Raw genomic sequence first — 21,026 nt, forward strand, 5'->3', positions numbered from 1 at the left:
TTCTGACGTGCAGACAGTTACACACATGTTCTGACGTGCAAACAGTTACACATATGTTCTGATGTGCAGACAGTTACACACATGTTCTGATGTGCAGACAGTTACACACATGTTCTGACGTGCAGACAGTTACACACATGTTCTGATGTGCAGACAGTTACACACATGTTCTGACGTGCAGACAGTTACACACATGTTCTGACGTGCAAACAGTTACACATATGTTCTGATGTGCAGACAGTTACACATATGTTCTGACGTGCAGACAGTTACACACATGTTCTGATGTGCAGACAGTTACACACATGTTCTGACGTGCAGACAGTTACACACATGTTCTGACGTGCAGACAGTTACACACATGTTCTGATGTGCAGACAGTTACACATATGTTCTGACGTGCAGACAGTTACACACATGTTCTGACGTGCAGACAGTTACACACATGTTCTGATGTGCAGACAGTTGCACACAAGTTCTGATGTGCAGACAGTTACACACATGTTCTGATGTGCAGACAGTTACACACAAGTTCTGATGTGCAGACAGTTACACACATGTTCTGATGTGCAGACAGTTACACATATGTTCTGATGTGCGGACAGTTTCACAGGTACATATACAGGTTCTGGTCTCTACTTGCATAAAAAACACTGGACGCATATGTATTTTCTTATGTAATTTATTAAATAAAAAACAAACCCTGTAGTATCAATGAATTGATGAATTGACACAGTGTGATGTAACAGTGAAACCACACCCGGAGCTGTGCCCTCTTCACAGCATCACATTCAGTGCACTGACGATGTGCACGCCATGCACTCTGAGGAGTGCATTCTGGGATTGTGCTTTCCACTTATAGGTACTGTTAAAATACAAAGTTCACTCAATCCACCATCAACTGTAACAAGGAGCCCTCTCATGCGTTGTCTCCGGGATCAGCAGGCTCCGATGGCGCCCCCCTGTGGTCAAAGAGAGGAGAACTCCTGTGAGCGTTGCGGGACATTGAGGTCCAGCAGGCAAAGAGGCTTCGCAAAGACAGGCTGCAGCACCCTGACAACCACTGTGATGTGAAGCATCAAGTCTGGAGTGTAATCCCAGACAATGAGGCCGCGATCACACATTATGAGACAGCCGGTGGGTCTGTACGCCTTTTTCCTCTTCAAAATAGGGCTGTCTAATGATTATTTATGGCTTTTTTTTATTATTTACGTGCATTTTAGACACTTTGCGCTCTCAACTCTCCATCATTTGACGGCTGTTTTTGAAGTTTCAACAATCTCCCCAAATTTATCCAGGACGTTTTCAAACCACGGTCTTTTAGGGACACAGTGGTGTTCTCTGCAGACTGTGTGCCGCGTAGGGTAACGTTAGATGTTGGGAAGGAAGTAGCCTAGCAGTAGAGTGGTCCATTTGCCACTCACCGCCCATCTGTTTGACACGTGGGGTAACTCCTCTGCATAGTTCTTGGCCGTATGTCCCCCCTCTGTTTGTTTTACTTCTAATGCACAAAGCTTCAGCCAACGACTTGCTCTGTTGCGTTTAACTGACTGCAGCTGGCGGCTTTGTTTCCGGGGTTAAAATATTTTAATGCATTAATCTCAGCCACATGAATCGCATGAATAGATTAACGCGTTAATGTTGACAGTTAAGGTTAGGGGGTTAGGGTTATTCTCACCCTAACCTAGTTCTTTGGGTCATGACCCCTCTTTGACCCATGCAAATGGGTCAAAGATTGGCCGGTAGATCGGCAGCTTTGGTGAGATGTGGTGTATCTATATAAATGTAGTATGGTTTTCCACATTGTGTGATTACAAGTGATTACCTCCTAAAGTGCTGTCACTTCTCTGGCACTAATCCTGATACACAACTACATTGATATACTAGTCTTTTTGTTGTTTTGCTATGCTTCTTTACCGGGTTACAAGTATCATGATATAACCTGGTGTTGAGAAATAAAATGGTAAGCTGCATGGCTGTCAAAGTGCTTCTGTTTACTGGAAATGGACTGTGTTACCTTAAGAACTTGGGAAAATCAATATGCAGTGTTAATTTCGTTGACGAAAACTATGACGAAAAATATTTGTTAGCAACCTTTTTTCCATGACTAAGACGAGGCGAAAACGGATCTTAAAAAATAAAAACTATAACTAAATGTAAGCTAACTTTCGTTACACGAAAATGTTGGGGTGACAAAGTCACAATATTTCACATAAATTCCCGTGCACCTAACAGACATGGACAAAGTACGGATCCCGTACGGTGGGCTGTAACGGCGGTTATTAAAGTGAGTGTGCTTCCTTGGTTTAGCTCAGCTGTCTCAGTTTAGCTAACTGTGAGCAGGCTAAAGACGAGGAACTCCAGAGGCCGATGTGTGTGGAGATGAAGACCCGTTAAACAGCTCGGGGCTGGTTGGCCAGCAGAGATGTTCATCCGTTCTCTGGGGACAGTAGACAGCGTTTGGAGACACGCGCACTTCAACCAGTTCACAAGCCACGTCTTGAGAAGACTGTTAAACCGTTTTGGCCACCGTACATTTGTTACTAAGCAACAAAGAACGCGTGAGCACACATAACAGGTGGAGGCTTTTGATCGAGCTGCTCAGTGCAGGTGAAGGATGTGGAAGCACAGAGCAGGTGGAGGAAAACCCAGAGGACAGAGACAGGAGAAAAGAACAAAAAGTAAAAAGGAGAGAAAGAAAGAAAAGACAATTAAAAGTGGGGGTCCAGTTAAGAATGGCTGGTTCATGATCCAGCCCAAAAAATAATGTATTGCACTGATTGTAGGACGTTAAAGGGGTCTCTTTTGTTGGGACAAGCCATTTCACAGTGGAAACAAAGGACGTTTCCGTTGGACATGTCAAAAGCATCGCAAGTATACAAAGACACAAAGTGTTGCGTTTAGGTCCCTTGTCCTCATGAAGTCTGTGGAGCTTTACACCCTTGTAAATGTGTTAAATATCCTTGCAAATAAGTGCTTTGCTACTTTGCTACTGTCATTTATATCAGCCCACAAACTCTTCATCCATTTGTTCCCCTCTGTCAAATAGTTTAGAACCCTTTATGGCCCGCGAGTCAAAAAGTTCATTAAAATGGGTAATGACGTGTTTTGTAACACATTGTACCTTTTGTAAGCAATGTCTTTATTTACCGTTCTTTTTGTAGGTTTCGGGCTGGATCTTAGACACTGACTTGGATCCATGCAAATAATTGTTTCTGATTCTGATCCAACTGGAGCATCCACTTACCCTGAATAAGGAGGTGGTGGGGCATCGTGTTGTCCGCTACGGTGCAGCGCCTCGCTGTAGCTGGGTAGAGCCGGAGGGAGGAGGATCCCAGCCAAGGGTACCGTCTCTGGGGCGGGGTGCCCATCTGCCGCCATCATCACCGGAGCTCTGGACCAGAACACACAAACCAGGTCCCAAGAGTTCAACCAGCCAGCCATCACCCTGCTCAGTAAAATTGAGTTCATGGGTTCGACTTCCTGTTATAGTATAGATGTCTAATAGTCCCCAGATGGTGGTACTGGAGAGAAGCTTGTTGGCAGAAATCAGGATCTGTGACACCAGAACCTTCTGTTGCCAGTGAGTTTGACTCAATGTCAAACATCACCTCTCACTCAAATTGCTCATAGAATTATATGTGATATGAAATTGATTTCTTTACAGAGTTAAATGATTTCTGTGCCAGAAACTAAATAGTGAGTCGTCAAATGTAAGAAAACTGAATGTTTTCTTACAACTGAATGTCATTACATTATAATAGAATAAAAAGACTATAAATGTCCACACCAGTATGATGGCCAGATGTGATCAAATGTTATTGTCTGAGCTTGGATGATATTTACTAAATTAAGACATGAGAATATTGTGTAAATAAGGTTTAAGATGATTTCATCCATTCGGATATGGTTCCAGACTCTAGCTCTTATCTCCTACATACGCTCATGCTCTGAGGTAACATGTTACTTTACATTACATGTCATTTAGCTGACGCTTTTATCCAAAGCGACTTACATTGCATTTTAACCCACGGCTTACATTTTGCCTGGGGAGTGATTAAGGGTCAGGTGTCTTGCTCAGGGACACTTCGCCGTGGCACATGGAGCAGCCGGGATCCGAACCATCAACCTTGTGGCTTCCAGCGCATCACACTACTCCATGCGCCACCATGGCCCCTAACAAAGATGTTAAAGATTCATTCGCCTCATGTCTTGATAATACCGTTCTCTGGAATCAGTGGACTTACCGGGCCGACCGCGGTCCACTTTTCTTCTTGTTTTTGTAGCAGTAGATTCCCAGCACAGTGGCAATCCCAGCAGACACCAGGAAAGCCACAATCCCTGCCACCAGCCCAGACACATCCACTCTGGGGGCATTCCCTTCAGAGACCAAGAGACATGAACCTCTCATAGGCGCCACCATGTCACCGGTGGACTCTGACTACACAGAGAATTTGACTATGAAGTAGTTTAAAAAGAGCATACGATTTATAAATGACCAAAGACAAACTGCTCCATGTGGTAGCATTCAACAAGGAGTGCGTCTTTCCCCAAGTAGCAACAGTATACCAAACACAATATTAGCAACACACTGATAACTAAAGTGGTACATTCATTTTTACAATATTAATATTATTAATGTGTGTATATTTTCAATGTGAAAACACTACATTCAGCTGGATTAGCGCGATGCAAAAGCCAAGCTCTGTGAGACTTTAACAGTATATCATATTCAATTTGAAAAGTATTACCGTGACTGTTCACGTAGTTGGTCCAAAAGGCTTTCTAAAAATGGAAGCAAGAGAAGACGTCTTAACTTACAAGACAAGTAAACATTTCAGCCAATGTGGACAAGCCTTAAGAGTCTTTTTCTCAAGTCAAAAGGAATAGATTCGTAAAGTATATTTTGGTAAACACTGGATTTGGTATAAAATAAATAAAACTGTGAGCTGTTTCTTATGAATGTATATGTAACATGTACACTTATTAGTGTTACATGTTGTTTATGTGTTACAAGCTGTTGTGTCGTGGTGTTTCAGCGTTTGTTGTGGGTAAGTGATTGTCGTCATAAAGTTATAACTGACTCCATCTGCTGCTCGCTCAGCAGGGTTCGGCGAACAATGTGTTATCAAATTTACTGCAACAACAGTTATTACGGCCAGTTATTACACCGGTATAACGGTATGTGAAACATTGATACCATGAGGGAATTTGAACCTGGTAACCCTAACATTAGTGTTCTAATAACTAAAGCAACATGTGGACGCCATGGAGTCCGTCCCTGTTCCTGCTGATCTATACAGATGTGGGATTCTATGTTCATAGAGTGTGTGGAGCGGGCACTACAGCAGCAGCGGTACCGTGTCGGTGTCGTCCTCGAACACCTCTCGGGCCTCCTCATAGCTGCAAACCTCCTCCTGACACTCCCTCTCCAGATTACCGGGCACCACCAGCTCAAAGTCCCAGCTGTTGTAGAGCAGTGAGCGGGACAGGAAGGAGTTGGCGGATTGATGCCCCACCACCACTGGATCTGCAGGACAGACTTTTGCTTTATAAAGTTTCTCAATTTGTACAAATGATTGATTTTCTGTCCTGGTGTAGTTAATTGTGTTTTTTATGGCACAATTAAGTTGTCTTTCACAAATTCCAGGTAACATGTTGTATACTAAATGTGGCCATGGTAGAGTTAGGGCTTCCTTTTGCATTAGGACATTGCTAATTGCAATGAGATAACGTAGGAGACATCACGCAGGGGAAGTCAAATGCTTTTTCCTTGTGCTGTCCCAGTATACCTGAATTCACCCTACCCGTAACATGTTATTTTGAAAACCGGATATTGTCTCGCGTTAATCTTTCTGCGCTCGCTTCGGATCTGGGCCGTTTGTATGCGTTTCCGTGAATGTCAGCATAAGTTTTGGCCTCGTGGTCACATGACCTGGCCCGTTTAATTCGACTCAACATGCAGGAACAAGTCAAAGGAATGCATCAATACACGACATCTGTGTTCCAGATGTGAGCTACCGAGCTCAGACTAAATGAGGACACCGCCAGTGGTTCATTCTTAACAGCGATGCCATCCAGAAGTCCCCTAACGACTGGAACGAACTGACCACAGGTGAGAGAGGCGCGGGTTACCTGCAGCGTGTCTGGAGTGGACTGCGCCGTGGGACAGCTGCAGCAGGGACAGCACCGCGATCCACCGCGCTGACCAGGCGGCCATCGCAGAGAGCAAAGGAGGAGCCCCAACACACACCTGTCCGTCAGCTAGAGGCTTCTTGACACCGTCGGGGATGTGGATGTCCTGATCGCAGTCAGTCCGGTGGACACTTCCTCAACAACGCGGCTGCTTTCCTTGAAACCCGCCCCATCACGAACCTGTTAGACCGCATACCTGCTGGAGGGAGGAACCGCACCGACCGGTCTTCCCCTGCGGAGCACTCACCGCTGGTTTCGTTCACCGCGCGTGCGTGTGTGCGTGCCCTCAGTTAGCGGATAATGTATTGTGTCCACATGCGGTCAAGTAGGCAGACAGATAAAGGAGTGTAACACAACCAGTATGTAGAATTAAACTGACCAAGGAAGGACAAAGTTAGCGCGAAGATCCACGTGAGACAACATCCGGTTTTCAAAATGAGGTTTGGCAACAAGCGGTTAATCAAAGTACATTTGCAAGGGCGTAACCACGCATTCTTTGGGCCGTGTCGGCCCCCCGCCCCGCCAATATTGAGAACATACCAATCTGCCCCCACAATATACAGCAGAAAATATGTCAAATATATGTTGTAGCCTGTCTTAAGTTCCTAAATGTGTATATGGTTCTGATTGCTTACTCTGTTACTTGGGCCAGGGTTGGGGTACCGCCCCTTCCGGGGTAATATGTGTAGTTTTTGGGGAACACCGGAAGTGGGAATTGCGGTGAGTTATGGGAAGTTGTAGTTCTTACTGGTGTGTAAAAAACCGTGGTGTTTTTGGATGGCGTGGCTGTGGCCAACAACAGTCAACAATAAAGCCGGGTAATGATAAACTGGCTCATAATTGGCACAGAACGTTACAGTATGTTCTCATTTGATGAACCCCTGAGCAACAAACTGGAGCAACTTCAGCTGCTGGTGAGGAGAGACAGAGACTTTTCTACATCCTCCATGTTGTGCTTCACGGAGACGTGGCTCTGACAAACAAACACGCACGTGTAGCCAAACCAGTAGGTTCAAAAACCAGTAGGCACGTAACACCGGACTCCTTGGTTATTGTCCTTGAGGGACTTTAAAGTGACTTTTCACTAATAACTACAGACGCGCTGACGTTCACAGCGCAGCTGATGCCGCAAAAGATGTGCGCTGGACAAATCTTATTTATAACGTAAACTCCGTCATGCTGACCCCCCTGACCCAGCTGTCCCCTCATCTGACACCCTCCCCCTTGGGTCCATGTACTGCTTGTAATGAACATCAAGGTACAAACACACAAGTACAACAATCTATACATAATATAATGAACAAATCAAAATGAGCTTAAGTAGACACGTTATGAAACAGAAATATGACTTTTTAAGTGGTTAACGTTATAAATGTCAAATACACAAAAAACTCAACTTGGTTACTTTGCTTCTTTGGTTTTGTGCTGTGATTATGAACCAACTTTATATTTTGTTTTGTTTTATGGAGCCAATTGTGGAAAAAAACATTACAAATTAAAAAAAAAGGATTAAAATTATTTGCAGACACAATAGCTAATACTTAATATGAGAATATTGGCAACCAGAGTGATCATTGTGTAATTATAATAAGAAATGTATACACTGCCCCCTCCTGGCAGGAATAGGACACTGCCACTCGGTGTTGGAACATGTAGTAGTATGTATGTAGTAATGTTTAAAACGTGTTTTTATGAGATCGAAAGGGGAAATATACTGCTGTGAATCCTATTCATATTGGTTTTAACTCTAACTAACATTTTAGTTAGGGCAGGGGTGTCAAGTAACAAAGTACAAATACTTTGTTACCTTACTTGAATAGAAATTTCGTTTTTCTATACTTTACTGGAGGATTTATTTTTCAGACAACTTTTTACTTCTACTCCTTACATTTTCACGTAAATATCTGTACTTTCTACTCCTTACATTTTAAAAATAGCCTTGTTACTATTTCATTTTGGCTTGTTTTCTGACTTGTCATCGCTCAAAAACACACACACACAAAAAACGATCCGAATAAATCGTGCCATCTTGATTGAGTGAATTTGATTGTGATTGGATGGGAAGTATAAACATTTACTATTCAGACACCCTATTGGTTTTCTTTGCGATGTGCCTGCAGATTTCACAAATCAGAGTGACGCCGGGTGGGCAAAGTGGTGCAAGGATGGTTGGTTCCTCCGCTGGTCGGTTCGTAGCGATACAAGCTGATCTCTATGAGGGGCCGTTTAGGACTTAACTACTGACTACTTAACTACTAACACTGTCACGCACACTACTGAGACACTCTCAACAAGCACATGTTGTGTGTGGCGCAAGTCATGCATGCTTGGCAATATTTCTGTGCATACACTGCAAAACGCTTTGTGAACCATGTTTCATCAATAAAATGTAACATCACCCCTTTTGACACATGATCCAGCCCACGTGTTCATTTTGCATTGTGACGAAAGAAATGTTTTGGAAGGCAAGGCTTGCTATTAGGACCCGCCAGGTGTTGCCAACGAATCCGAAGCCCGATGGGGACCAAAGTTGCCTCTCCTCTACTGATGAGACGGACTGCAGAAATGTGAGAAGAGGGAAGTGAAACCATACCATGGTCAGGTTGTGGTGCGTCAAAAGGAAGTCGAGCAGCTGCTTTTGTAGTTATCTCAGCACAAGCATTACCCTTTGAGATGTTATCAGTGATTGAGGTGTGAGCAGCACATTGGCAGACTGCAAAAGCCGTGGGCAACAAAATAGACTCTAATAGCTGTGCTATAAGCGTGTAATGTAGGATCGGTGAGCTTTGCTCTCTGGGCTGAGAGGTGACATGGGAAAGGACCGGAAACCAAGCACAGCTGAGTCTGAACCAGAGAGGGGATCCTGTGAGGCAGATCCGTCAACTTACAATACCATGTCCCTGTTGGTCAGAGGTGTGTCCAGAATGTCACGTCCAGGTATACACTAGCTATGTCTCAATTCCCTAGACTGCATCCTTATGAGGACCCAGCCTTCACAGTTGACATGGGCTGGGTCCTCAAACAACAGCACAGGCCTATGGGAGGGGACTTCCTGTTTACATCATCAGCTGTTCATTAATTCCTCACGTCGAACACAAACTAGCTGCAAATAACGATAAAAGCCTTGTCCGAAAACATGCAAGATGGACCCAGAGATCTTGATCTTGTTCTTTTTAACTTTTGAAATAGAGTTTTCAACGTCGTCAACATATTGTAAGAGGGCAGACCCGAGAGACAGGGTTAAACTTTAAGCTTTCTCTGAGTGCATCATTATAGATGTTTGGTGAATCAGAATAGCCTCGACACAGATGGGGGAATGTGTATGGCTTACAATTCAAATTTAACAGAAACCAATATTGTCCCCTGGGACACTGAAAAAAGCGTTGGAGAGGTCCACCACCGAAAACCACTTAGCGGTAGGAGGAACTTTAAAACGGGATTTCAGCAGCGAGTCAAACACTGGAGTGATGCAACCGACTGCTTCTTGACACAAACGATATTGATGTTTATTAGGCGGAAAATTGGACCTTATAGTGATGACCACAGGTTGACATTTATTGTTTTTCAGATACTTCATGTTCATCCAGGACAAAAACCAATCAGAGAGCGTTGTTAATGCAAATGGTTGTTTTTAGAAATTGGTAGATGGTGAATGAATCCCCTGAAAATCGTCAGCTTCACAATCTTTCGCCAACAGGCCCAAATCTCTCTATTGATCAGCTGTGGTGTGAGCCGTCCACTTGGTACTTGTGCAGGAGACAAAGAGACTGCAGATTCCTCTAATGACTAAAAAAGAACACACATCAACTGGTCTTGGAAAAGTACAGAAAATAGTTTCTCAAACTGCTCATAGCGACCATGTGATGTGCTGTACAGCCCAAATGTCCTGAGCCTTCGGGGCAACCAGTAGACGGTCAGGTTTGTGATTTGCTCTGCTGGTCCCAGCAAAATTTGCCATTGGTACACAATCAGGGGCTGGAAAAACCCATGTAGAAGCATTTGGCCCACTGTGCAATGCCTAACGACCTTCATGCCTCATTGCACTAAAGGCAATTTTTTGGACTCTGCTCTGAAAATTGCGCGCACGCACACACACACACACACACACACACACACACAAATAAATCAGAGAACTTGTGGCGGACGAGGTACGGGGCACCACTACACTGACGTCAGTTCAAACAGTCCCACCTCACCAAGATTTCTATATTGATCAGGAGAAGAGTGTTTTGTTTTCAATGTATTACAAAGTTGTCTTGTTGTATTTCCTTGCAATGGGGATGAAGATCACACAAGCTACGTGCTTAGTAGACTGTGAGGAACATCTTGTAAAGACAGGCAGAGCAGTTATTGTACCTTGTGGAGACAAAGTCCGGTTCCAGCAGAAACCTTCTTACATTCCAAAACATGAACATGAGTGAATCACTTCTCACTGTGAGATCACAGTACTTTGCCACTGCCACACAATCTAATAATAAAACACTGTAAGGTAGCATTTGTTTTACCATTACAGGACACACCTAACCAAAGGACTAGATGTAACACGTATAACTCATGGACCAATATCTGACACACACAGTTTTGAGCATAATTGAGGGTTTCAGCCCTCATTTATGCTCAAAACTGTGTCAGTGGGAAGTCATAGAACACACAACAGGAAGACATGTTAGGTTGTAAATGTTTTAATAATGTATAAAAGAGATTTGGCTTTCATTACAATAGAAAATAGAATGATGTGAATTGCAGGTTGTAATATAGATACACACTGTCCAAAGCAATAAAGGTGGTGGATAGGAAGGTGGATATTAGTGGACATATTTTATGAGAGATTTCATTCAATTTTCCACTGTCTCTTAGTGTGCATAATAGTGCGTTCATCTTTCCTTGCAAATAAATGGCAGTGAGGAGTGTGTTATATTCTCGCCCTACCAATACAAGGACACACACCCTGTGAATGGCCTACACGTCTCGCCTGAGTGTGTGTGTGCGAACCTGGGGGGGGACGGCTGCTTGCTTAGCTCTGTTGCTGCAATAGTGACCTCGACCAGTGGATAGGGGCTACTGCACAGAAGGGGTGGGGCTACCGTACTGTAGGGGGTGGGGCTACTGCACTGAAGGGAGACTTACAAATATGATAAATGGGGAGGCTGGCCCTCTGGGCCAGGAGCGCTAGGCCGTCTTAAGGCTCCAGTGAAGTTTAAACAAGGGGCGCCCCGTCCCTCCAAATTTCCCCCTACGCGGAAATGTACACACACACACACACACACACACACACGGGTGAGCACGCTTGGACAGAGGGCCTAACCCTAACCCCCTCTAAAGCTAAAGGGAAACACTGAATATGACACAGAAGGTAGAATATAAGACACCTTTAAGACCAAAACAACTGTGTATCCATCCACTGAAAGCCACAGACCACTTGTCAGCTTTGTTTGGAATGTTGGAAATGCTGGTTCGGATGTCGTGAAGAAATCGTCATCATGTGATGTCAGAATGATAACAGTTGAATGAGCATCCAGAGGGACTGCTTCTGTAGCTGGACCTCCCCATGAGACAGCTACTCCACAAGAAGACATGACATCATCGTGACATCACATGGGCCAGTCAATCACAGCGCATCCACCAGATCACTATACTAAAGTCCAACATTTATGTCATGTCACGGCTGAATCATCACCATGGAGACCAACAATCATCTGAGGAAGCCCATCAGATGAAGTTAAAAGCTCCATGAAGAGTGAACCTGGAGGTTATCGTGTCAAGAGTAAACTTTCACCACTTGATGTCTGCAAAATATTATTTTACATTTATCCCTTATTGAGGCACAGATGAAGTAACAAGCTGATTAAGATCAAAAGAAATACGTAGTACCAGAATGCAGTCCACCTTTCACTAAAACAATGAACATCCAGAAAATGTCAAAGGAAATGTGCAAATGCAGAAGCAATTTCCGCTGTCATGAATACTGCACTGCCCTACGCACGCCCGGTCACGTTCTCTGTGCTGCTACAGGGGTCTTTCAACCCTCTGTCACAACAGGAGTGGGGGGGTCTGCTGCCCCCTGCAGAAAGGCATGCAACATGACAACCCATGGACGTCACCGCTGACGTCATCATTCACCACAGAGGCTTTCTAAACAGCTGTTTTTTCATTTGATCTCCCTATCACACCGACCACACACTCCCTTCTCTCCACCAGATGGTTACTGACACCTCTCACTTCATCCTCGCATTAAAATAAACGATTACACTGATTTAAAGTTGCTTTTGGCAAAAGTGCAAATTAATCTCTCTCTCTCTCTGTCTGTCTCTCTCTCTCTCTCTCTCTCTCTCTCTCTGCTGTAGAGGGATTTGGTGTCCATGGTAACATTGCTTAGAGGAGGACACAGGGACAGCCCCCCCTTTTCTGTTTCCTTGTGTGATGACTTTGAGGAGGAGGACTCTCCATCTCCTGAAACCGCCTGTGGATAAAGAACAGTTTTTAGCTTCCAAAAAGGCTGTGAGGTGACTCATACTGTTAATAGGGGTTAGGTGGTAGTGTTCCTCCCAAAATAAGGATGTACCGGATAATTTGCACCAGCTCCAGGAAGACTTCATCAACGTTGTGGCGGTTCTTGGCTGAAGCCTCCATGTAGTGGATCCTGTTCTCTCTGGCGAATGCCACAGCATTCTCTCTGGAGATCTACAGACAAAGCAAAGAGCCTTCAGCGGGGCCCTCTCACCACAGTATCTATGTGGCTCTGTGCGTCTGCCCCAATTATCCACCCGGGCCTTCCATACCACTCTTTGCTGTTCCAGGTCTGCCTTGTTTCCAACCAGCACCATGGGGAAGTCGTCTCGGTCCTTGACTCTCAGGATCTGAGTGTGGAATTTCTGCACCTCATGGTAGCTGTTGAGAGGACGCAGGAACGAATCAGTAATCCTGGTGTCAACAAACAGAGATTCGCGTGGATTGACGGAAAACAATGTGCCATGTACACGAGATGGACACAGTGGGGACAAATGAAGGGAGCTCATCTCTTCTAAACACAGCAGGAAGCATGGTTAAAGACAGCTCGTTTGTTAAGGTGAACATTCCCCCCCCCCCCCCCCCACACACACACACACACACACACTACCTGCTCCGGTCGTTGAGTGCAAAGACCAATAAGAAGCCTTCTCCTGAGCGCATGTACTGCTCCCTCATCGCTCCAAACTCCTCCTGACCTGCAGTGTCCAGGACTGAGACACACACACACACACGCGTTATATATTCACAACACAACATTGCTACTAACCACAAGGTATGTAGAATTAGGAAGCTTGTATTTTATTTGACGTAGTTAAAATGGATGTATGGGAGTAAACTGACTCAGGCAAACAAGGTGTGACACAGATGTGATGCTTGAGGAGAGTGTGAGGAAGCCCATGTTCCAGTAGAGCGCTGTGGCTGAGGGTTTGTGTGTCAGAAAGGCTGCTCCCACCCACGGCACACACGGCAACGTGTGCACAAACACTGGCACGTATAACAGAGCTCATAAATCAAACATCAGAGCTGTTCGATGTGATGACACCACACTACTTCTGTTCACCAAGGAGGGTTCTATTCCCATATCCTTTAATCTCTCGTGATGTTCACGGCTAGGCACAGAGCAGAATACAGTCTGCGGTACCTCTGTGTACGTCTGGTGATTCACTTATCCCTGAGTGGTGAAACCGGGCTGCGTACAGCAACAAGTCCTAACAAGGGAATGAAACATCCCCACTGTCATATCACAGCAGCGTGCAACACAGCCTCCACCCTCAGACAAACAGTGTGCAGCATGGATTCATATCCGGTTAGAAGGAGCCTTACTGTCCAGCCGGGTCTCCTTCCCATCCACAGAGCAGATCTTTGTGTAGGAGTCCTCGATGGTGGGGTCGTAGTCCGACACAAAGTAGGACTGTGGGACACGATCAATGTTAAACAAAGTTCTATGTTCATACAGTACAGCGAGTGTTCTTAGGATTCTCCCAACAAATACCCGGCTCCGTCTCAAGCGTCCGTTTGTTGCCACTAATGGTTTGAAAAAGTTGATGCACATGGACTCAGCACGGTTACACAAATGGTCAGTGTTTCCCCTACTGGAAGACACCTATAGGACAACACGGTGTGTACATTTACTCAAGTAGTAGATGAGCCTTTAAGAATACTTTTGAGTAACTTGTGTATTTCCATTTCAACTTGACGGCATTTCACTACTTCTATGGTTCATCTCCTTGACAGCTTAAGCTACTAGACAGATATCACAGAGCAGCATTCACTTATATCGCAATACTACCTCCACCACTGCACGTACTAGAAAGACACTTTACTGAATCTGGATTTGTTTGTTTGGCTTTGACTCAACTCCTTCCTTTATAACGTAATGTTAATGTTCCCCCGGGGGAAGGGAGCCCCACGCGTGTACACGCGTGTAGATGTGTACATGCAGCCACGTTAAGTAGGATCCCAGAAGTTAAAGAAATGCCAACATGGTCCTTAAAGTGAGCAGTCATGGTTAGCCAGTTAGCTGCACATTGCAAACAGCTCACACGACTGACGCATGGAGACCTGGATCAGCTGGAGACACAGCTCCACCTGGCACCAACCAATCAGATCCCCGGGAAACCTGGGATCTTTTGTTTCACATGTAACAGTTAAAGACTCCGGGACAATACATTGAACTGTTACTGTGTAGCTACACCCATGCAGAACATCTGGGATGGAGTAAATGCTGATGTGTTCACATTGGAAGTGTCCCTACTGCAGCGTGAGTGTAGTTTCATAAAAAAGGATGGAAACATGAACCAACCCTGAGCAGACATGTTTATTCCATGGCTTTAGGAATCACTTCACGGATCAGTAATAACTAATAATCTGTTGGGTTGCCAGGTTGAGTAGAATCCTCCTCACACTTGGCACTACCTTTGAGCTGTATAGCACATCTGGAAATCCATCCTACGTACTATGGTATGGATTTAGTGATTTAGTGATCAGTGAGGGAGCCTGGGTCGATCTGATTGTCCCTACAGTCACACCTGATCACTGAGATCGATGTGGACGTCACCAGGACTAATGACACACCAGCAGGGACTTTTTCCAGAAACAAGAAACATGTTTGTCATTAAGAGCCGCTCTAAAGGCTGAATACAGCGGTAATAAAGTGGCAGCACTTCCGCCGAGGTCCGCGATAGAAAGTAGGCCGTACCTGAATGAACTGGATGGTCAGGGCGCTCTTCCCCACCCCTCCTCCTCCTACCACCACCAGCTTGAACCGCTCCTCTTCTCCACTCATACTGGTTTGGAACTGGGATTGGTCCGGATCGGAAAGCTTGCAGGGCCTGGCGTAAAGTAGTGCGGCGGATCGCTCGGTACCGTTGTTGTTAGCGGGGGGGGGGCGCGCGGAGGGTTTCGGCTTCAAACGGAAACTTTACTCATTTCTTCTTTGACTCACAGCCAGACGCGACGAGTCCATCCGCCACAGCAACAAGTTCTGTTCCAGGCTCGAGCAGCCGCGTGTCTGTGCGTGTGCGTGTGCGTGTGTCTTCTTTCTGCTCCCCTCGGTTCGGCCTCCGGGCAGCTCGTGGGGGCGGAACTGCTTCCTCTTTTCTTTTTCCTCAAGAAACTACAGCAGCTCGCGCACCAATGTACACACGCACGCACGCGCGCACGTTCGATCAGACAGGTTGATTTATCGGCGTGTCAGTACGGACACGTGACCCAGGCGAGCTTTCTTCTCATTCATACTGAACCAGAACAAAACTAAGTCCACTTTCATGTGCCCCTCTCCTTATTTGGTCATCTGGCAGGGCATACGTCACCTATCACTGACGTCATTCCAGTGTCGAAGTGTTTCACTGCACTTTTGTTTATTTTTTTATCCATTTATTTTGCGTTGTGTTGCGGGCTGAAGTAAGAACAGACGTCCGTTCTTCATGGTGAACTTAAAATGGATTCTGGTGTCATCTTCCTGAGGAGCACGCCGCCATTGTTTCCCTCCTCCTGTGGAATGTGAAGGAATGTGCGGCCTCAGGCAGCAGCTCATGCCTCGCCTTTCTCTGTGGGCACGGCCCACGCAAGAGAACTACAATATTACGAAACACAAGAGACTCAAAAACTGCACAGACACGCATACCTGCATCCGTACTGTTAAAATACTACATGAAACAAAGCATGTGACCTCAATGCTGACCCCTGGTGTACAGTGTTGTATGCACAGGTCTGCTGCAGTATCATGGAGCTCCAAGGTTTGCTCCTCAGATTGTAGTGCACTTGGACACTGTGACCCTGTGTTCCAGGGCCGCAGCATGAGGTGAAGAAGAGGATCATGAGCACTCTCAGTGAGCCCCTTGGGGTTTGAAAACAGCTCCTTTTGCTAATATGTCCTGAATTCTTGTCTGAAATAATGAATTACACCACGAGATGGACCATTATGCCCATTATACAGCTTTTTGAAAACACATCTCTCATCTAGCTCAAATATAGCTGTCACCAGAGCACAACACTTTTGATCTCTGTGAAACAGACAAAACACACACACACAGGCGCGCACACTTCAACTAGTTGTGTCCACCTGGCCTCCTGTGGGGATATCAGAGAGATGAGATCTAATGTGAAGAAGCTTCCTGAGAAAACAGACAGGGTGGAAGTGGCATCTTTAATCATCAGTAAACACATTTCAGGCCGTTGTGCCACAAATGTTGATAAATAAGGAAATCTTACACATGTTACGATAAGCTGAATCTAGCTGTCAATGTAATAAACAAGATGCATTGTGTGGAGGTTGATTGTGTATCATATGTATAGTTGTTAAATTCAGGACTGTAATAAATAAATAAAAGACCATCTGTATGTATGAACCACATTGTGTGGTTTGGTTCAATATAACAAACATGCAGAGACACAAACAGACACAACCAGCATCCTTCATACCAGCAAGACCCCCCCCCCCCCTTCAGCACCTGTACGGCAGAGCAGGCTGGACACACACCCCTCCCAGCAGTACCCTCTCCCCCCAGCCCAGCAGCTTGTTGAGGGTGATGCTGAAAGGCGACAGAAGGCCCTGCCCCTTCCCCTCTGCTGGGCTGCACTTGCTGTGGGGGGGGCCGTGCTCCCTGCTGGCGTCCTCTGCCATCTGCAGCCGGGGGCAGCCGCTGTTACTGTGTGCTCTCTGGCCGCTGCTCTCCGAGGCGGGGGGAGTAAGGTTCACGGGGGGGAGAAGCAGGGAGAGTCTTTTCCGTTTCTCTAGGAGAGAAGCGGGGCCGGCGGGGAGCCGCGGGTGGGCGGGCTTCGCTGCTGGTGCGCTGGCCTCCCGGGGGCCTGGGGCCCGTGCCTGCTGCGGGATTGGATTCAGAGTCAGACGAAGAGCCGGAAGCTTCCTTGAAACCTGCCGCTCCCCGTTTCCACCCGAGTGTCTGTGCTGTGTGGCGCGTGCTGTGTGGTAGCACGTCTCACTGTCGCCACGAGGGCTCCTGACGTGCGCGTGGTCGGCGCCGCCGCTGACGGATGCCGGTCCGTCATCCGGCGGCTGGGCCAGGAGGTCGCCTCCAGAGGCCTTCTGGCCCAGGGTGGCCTGGAAGAGCTGCAGCTGACCCAGGAAGTTGAAGTTTGGGGAAATGGAGGGCCGGCGCTCCTTCACAAACCTTACAAGGGGACAGACAGGAGGATGAGGGGAAATAAGGGGGATTCTTATTTGCACAGATGGAGCAGCTCAGATCGTTCCACATGTGTTTGGTTACCAAGCTGAACTGCTATGTTCAATGGATTCTAAATTGAATCTTTAAATAACTGTGCCAGAGGCTTTTCCTGCGTGGATGGGCTTGTATAACTGCACTATTCATATTTACACGTTTTCTTTCCTTTTTTCCTGCTTCCCCCAAGTAAGTATCATCCAAAACTTTGATATCTGTCATTTATTCATCAAAGTTCAAGTCAAGTTATTTCTGGTGGTGCTTTCCATGGCTGTATTGCTGCTGTCCTGGCTCCAATGGATGTGTCCTGGTGCTGGACAGGGTCAATCGGTGAGAACTTTGGGCATTTAAACTGGCTTCAAATGGTGCAGTGCTGGACAGGGCTTTTGGAAGGATTTTCTCTTGTTAAATATGGCTACTATCTGTCTTTCTCAATCCATCTTAGCAGCTTAGCCCTGCTCTTTGCTCTTCTCACTGTCATGAAATAAGTTGTCTTATGATTTCGACAGATAAAGTGAATAAAAATAGCAGCCCAGCGGTACCTGTAGGCGCGGTCCAGGTCCATTCCCTGTGTGTACATGATGTAGGCCACAGCCAGAGCTGGGGAGCGAGAGATCCCTGCTGCACAGTGAACCAACACGGAGGCCCCAGAGGACATGGCTGCATCTGAGGACAGGAAACACACACAGTTAGTCCAAACCACCAACATCTGTCTGCAAGTTCTGTTATGCTATTGGTGGTGGTGGGGGGTCCTGACCGATGAAGTGCAGAGCCTGTGGGATCCAGGGCAGCAGGTCGTCCCACAGGGAGTCATCAATGGGGACGCGGAAGTATCTGGAGGGGGGCAGAAAGGAGGGCTGGGGGCTGCAGCGGCTCACACTCAGCACATAGGAGATCCCCAGAGAGGAGAGCCGGTCCTACACACACACACACACACACGGACAAATATTTGAATTTTCTATAAAGGAAAACAACTCACCATAATCTTGATTGAGAAATATTTTGGATATTTGTATCTGGTGTACAGGGGCCTTCATGTCATTTCATATTGCTGAAAGCCTCTTGCATGGTGAAAGGTTCTGCCACTTCACTTCAATGCATTTTAGAAGCAGATACTGTGGGTGTTTTCCACCACTTAATAATTACATTAGATGCTTACAAAGTTCTAATCATCTCCAGGAAATACAACAGTTTACATGCCCATCATCCTGCATCAGAATACGCTGCAAGATATTTGTGGGGACATCTCAAGTGTGCGTCTCACCTGCGTCACGTCGCGCTCCGCTCCGAGGTAGAGCCGCGGGAGGATGAGGGACAGGGGGGGGCGCTCCGCCTCGGTGTCCCGGGACCACACCATATCTGCAGCACCACAAGCGCATTCTTTCATGCATATAATGCCCGAGATGTTTGTCTCGCAGCTTTGATGACGTCACACCGTGTCGTCTTCTCAATGCGCTAAATTGAACTTCTGGTTCAGGAGAAGACTGATGAGCTGTTAACATCTGGAGCTTCTCCTGAGCTCAGCAACTTCTAGACGTTACTCACTGAACGTGTCCCGAGCAGGTGTCAGTCCCAGGTCGGATGGTCTCAGCCGGCTGCCTTCTGCTCATCAAACGGTCCTGGCTGCTGCCTCCTGCCTTCACGCGCCGCGCTCACAGACTGCCTTCCAAACGATGAGCTCATCCACATCTATGTCCAACAATAGATCTCGACGGGATGATGTCATCTTTAGCCAATCAGGGCCTCGCCAGACTTCCACATGCGCAGACGCATCTCCGCTGTATCAGCGTGCCGCTCAGCAGAGGTGGAGCAGAATAGGCAGTGTGCAAGAGTTCAATGGATAATGTGCACCTTCATTTCATCATGTTGTTTGTGCCATTTTATTCGTCAAAGATGATCTCTTTATCGTGCACTGCTGGATGTGCGTGTTGCTCCTAGCTTCCTCGGAGCACGCTGCTCTTTGAGGTGAGAAGAGGAGCGGGTACTGAGCTTCTGATTCAGAGACTATGCCTTCTGGAGTCCAGAAGGAACCACAAGCTCAGTACCTTCTCCACCTCTTCATCACCTCAGTCCCCTCGGTGAGACAAAGCTTGTACTGGTGTAAAACCATTAAAAGGGACATTTATTAAAACCCTTGCAAGTAGGAGTGTAAACATGTACAGAGACGCGCGTCGAGTGGCAGCTGACGCACGCATCAGGCTTCTAGAAGGTCTACTTGGTTAAGTACGGGCTGTGTAATCTCTATAAAGATGCATTCATATGCAGAACCAGATTCAGAATTCACAGATGAAGAATCTGCTGTGATGGAGAAGCATTGACCAATCACGTTCAAGTGTGGGCGGAGCTACTGGAGCGACGGAAGGAAACCTGAAGGCAGAGCGAAACCTTTCTGCGGCCCGTTCTTAATATGCGTTCTCAGACTTATGTTCTCGTGGAACGTCATCAGTCGCAGCCTGAGTACTGTTCCAATTCTAAAGTCCGCATCTGGACGAGAACGGTCATAACACCCGGATGTGACTCGCCCCGCCCATTTTACCGGGCATGCACCGGAGCATGCTCGTCTGTCCTTGTGAGAGCCAAATATCCCAGAATGCATTGCACCTCAGCAACAGGCAACAGAGCTAGAGGGAAAGAAACACAACTTTATGTCGACGTTTATAAATACTACTTTATTTAAGTAACGTAATGTAAATTTATGACTGAAGTTAGTTGTTAAAGCAACTTTTGTTGTTAAAGCAAATGTTTGTCAACATTCAGCCTTCGTAACTATTAGCTCCGTGGATGTGGGAGATGTGAGGTGTATTAAACGGACCGTCAGACCCTCCAACACCGGGCGGTCAGCTCATCTCAGCCCGCAGAGAGCAGCCTGTTTTCGGCAAGTCTTCTGTGAAATGCTCCGCTGGTTTCACGTCTCCGTAGCGGTTATACATGAGATTTAACTGTACTATAACGAGTCTTCATACGTTTTAATGTGGTGAAGCCCTGAATTATAATAATACATTAAAAAAATCCACATATAAATTATTGTATAGTTCTCTGTAAGATCTTTGATGTGTGGACATCAACTTGCTGTACGAGGACCACTAAACTGATTATCAGCCTCTTGATGTTTGAGTAACAAGACAAACGGTAGGTGTGTGT

General features: G+C 46.3%; 3 protein-coding genes across 3 annotated transcripts; all 3 read right to left on the minus strand.

The window, feature by feature from the left end:
- Nucleotides 1–672: 672 nt before the first annotated feature.
- prrg2 (proline rich Gla (G-carboxyglutamic acid) 2) lies at nt 673–7,585 on the minus strand. The gene is made up of 6 exons (XM_037477544.2): nt 6,136–7,585; nt 5,361–5,530; nt 4,752–4,785; nt 4,248–4,380; nt 3,248–3,394; nt 673–962 (listed from the first exon to the last, which is right to left on the minus strand). The coding sequence occupies exons 1-6, from the start codon at nt 6,218–6,220 to the stop codon at nt 920–922; spliced, it is 612 nt and encodes a 203-aa protein (XP_037333441.1). The 5' UTR covers nt 6,221–7,585; the 3' UTR covers nt 673–919.
- Nucleotides 7,586–10,861: 3,276 nt separating this feature from the next.
- On the minus strand, nt 10,862–16,343 carry rras (RAS related). Its single transcript, XM_037476424.2, has 6 exons — nt 15,404–16,343; nt 14,029–14,116; nt 13,313–13,415; nt 12,975–13,083; nt 12,758–12,876; nt 10,862–12,655 (listed from the first exon to the last, which is right to left on the minus strand). Exons 1-6 carry the CDS (start codon nt 15,488–15,490, stop codon nt 12,568–12,570), a joined length of 594 nt encoding a protein of 197 aa, XP_037332321.1. The 5' UTR covers nt 15,491–16,343; the 3' UTR covers nt 10,862–12,567.
- Nucleotides 16,344–16,833: 490 nt separating this feature from the next.
- si:ch211-195b15.8 (dual specificity protein phosphatase 8) lies at nt 16,834–19,585 on the minus strand. Its single transcript, XM_037476423.2, has 5 exons — nt 19,431–19,585; nt 19,150–19,244; nt 18,643–18,802; nt 18,428–18,551; nt 16,834–17,837 (listed from the first exon to the last, which is right to left on the minus strand). The coding sequence occupies exons 2-5, from the start codon at nt 19,240–19,242 to the stop codon at nt 17,150–17,152; spliced, it is 1,065 nt and encodes a 354-aa protein (XP_037332320.2). The 5' UTR covers nt 19,243–19,244; nt 19,431–19,585; the 3' UTR covers nt 16,834–17,149.
- Between the last annotated feature and the right edge of the window lie 1,441 nt (nt 19,586–21,026).

Source organism: Pungitius pungitius, chromosome 12 (genome assembly GCF_949316345.1).
Source record: "Pungitius pungitius chromosome 12, fPunPun2.1, whole genome shotgun sequence".
NCBI lineage: Eukaryota > Metazoa > Chordata > Actinopteri > Perciformes > Gasterosteidae > Pungitius > Pungitius pungitius.

What these genes read in the sequence shown, in the direction of transcription:
- prrg2 (XM_037477544.2), bottom strand. Translation starts at nt 6,220, where the DNA reads ATGGCCGCCTGGTCAGCGCGGTGGATCGCGGTGCTGTCCCTGCTGCAG. An exon ending in TCGAGGACGACACCGACACG is followed by an intron (nt 4,786 to 5,360) that starts GTACCGCTGCTG and finishes TTCCATTTTTAG; the next exon opens with AAAGCCTTTTGGACCAACTA. An exon ending in CAACTACGTGAACAGTCACG is followed by an intron (nt 4,381 to 4,751) that starts GTAATACTTTTC and finishes TGGTCTCTGAAG; the next exon opens with GGAATGCCCCCAGAGTGGAT.
- rras (XM_037476424.2), bottom strand. Translation starts at nt 15,490, where the DNA reads ATGAGTGGAGAAGAGGAGCGGTTCAAGCTGGTGGTGGTAGGAGGAGGA. An exon ending in TGACCATCCAGTTCATTCAG is followed by an intron (nt 14,117 to 15,403) that starts GTACGGCCTACT and finishes CGTGTCCCACAG; the next exon opens with TCCTACTTTGTGTCGGACTA. An exon ending in GCACTCAACGACCGGAGCAG is followed by an intron (nt 13,084 to 13,312) that starts GTAGTGTGTGTG and finishes TCCTCTCAACAG; the next exon opens with CTACCATGAGGTGCAGAAAT.
- si:ch211-195b15.8 (XM_037476423.2), bottom strand. Translation starts at nt 19,242, where the DNA reads ATGGTGTGGTCCCGGGACACCGAGGCGGAGCGCCCCCCCCTGTCCCTC. An exon ending in CGGAGCGCGACGTGACGCAG is followed by an intron (nt 18,803 to 19,149) that starts GTGAGACGCACA and finishes GTGTGTGTGTAG; the next exon opens with GACCGGCTCTCCTCTCTGGG. An exon ending in ACAGGCTCTGCACTTCATCG is followed by an intron (nt 18,552 to 18,642) that starts GTCAGGACCCCC and finishes TCCTGTCCTCAG; the next exon opens with ATGCAGCCATGTCCTCTGGG.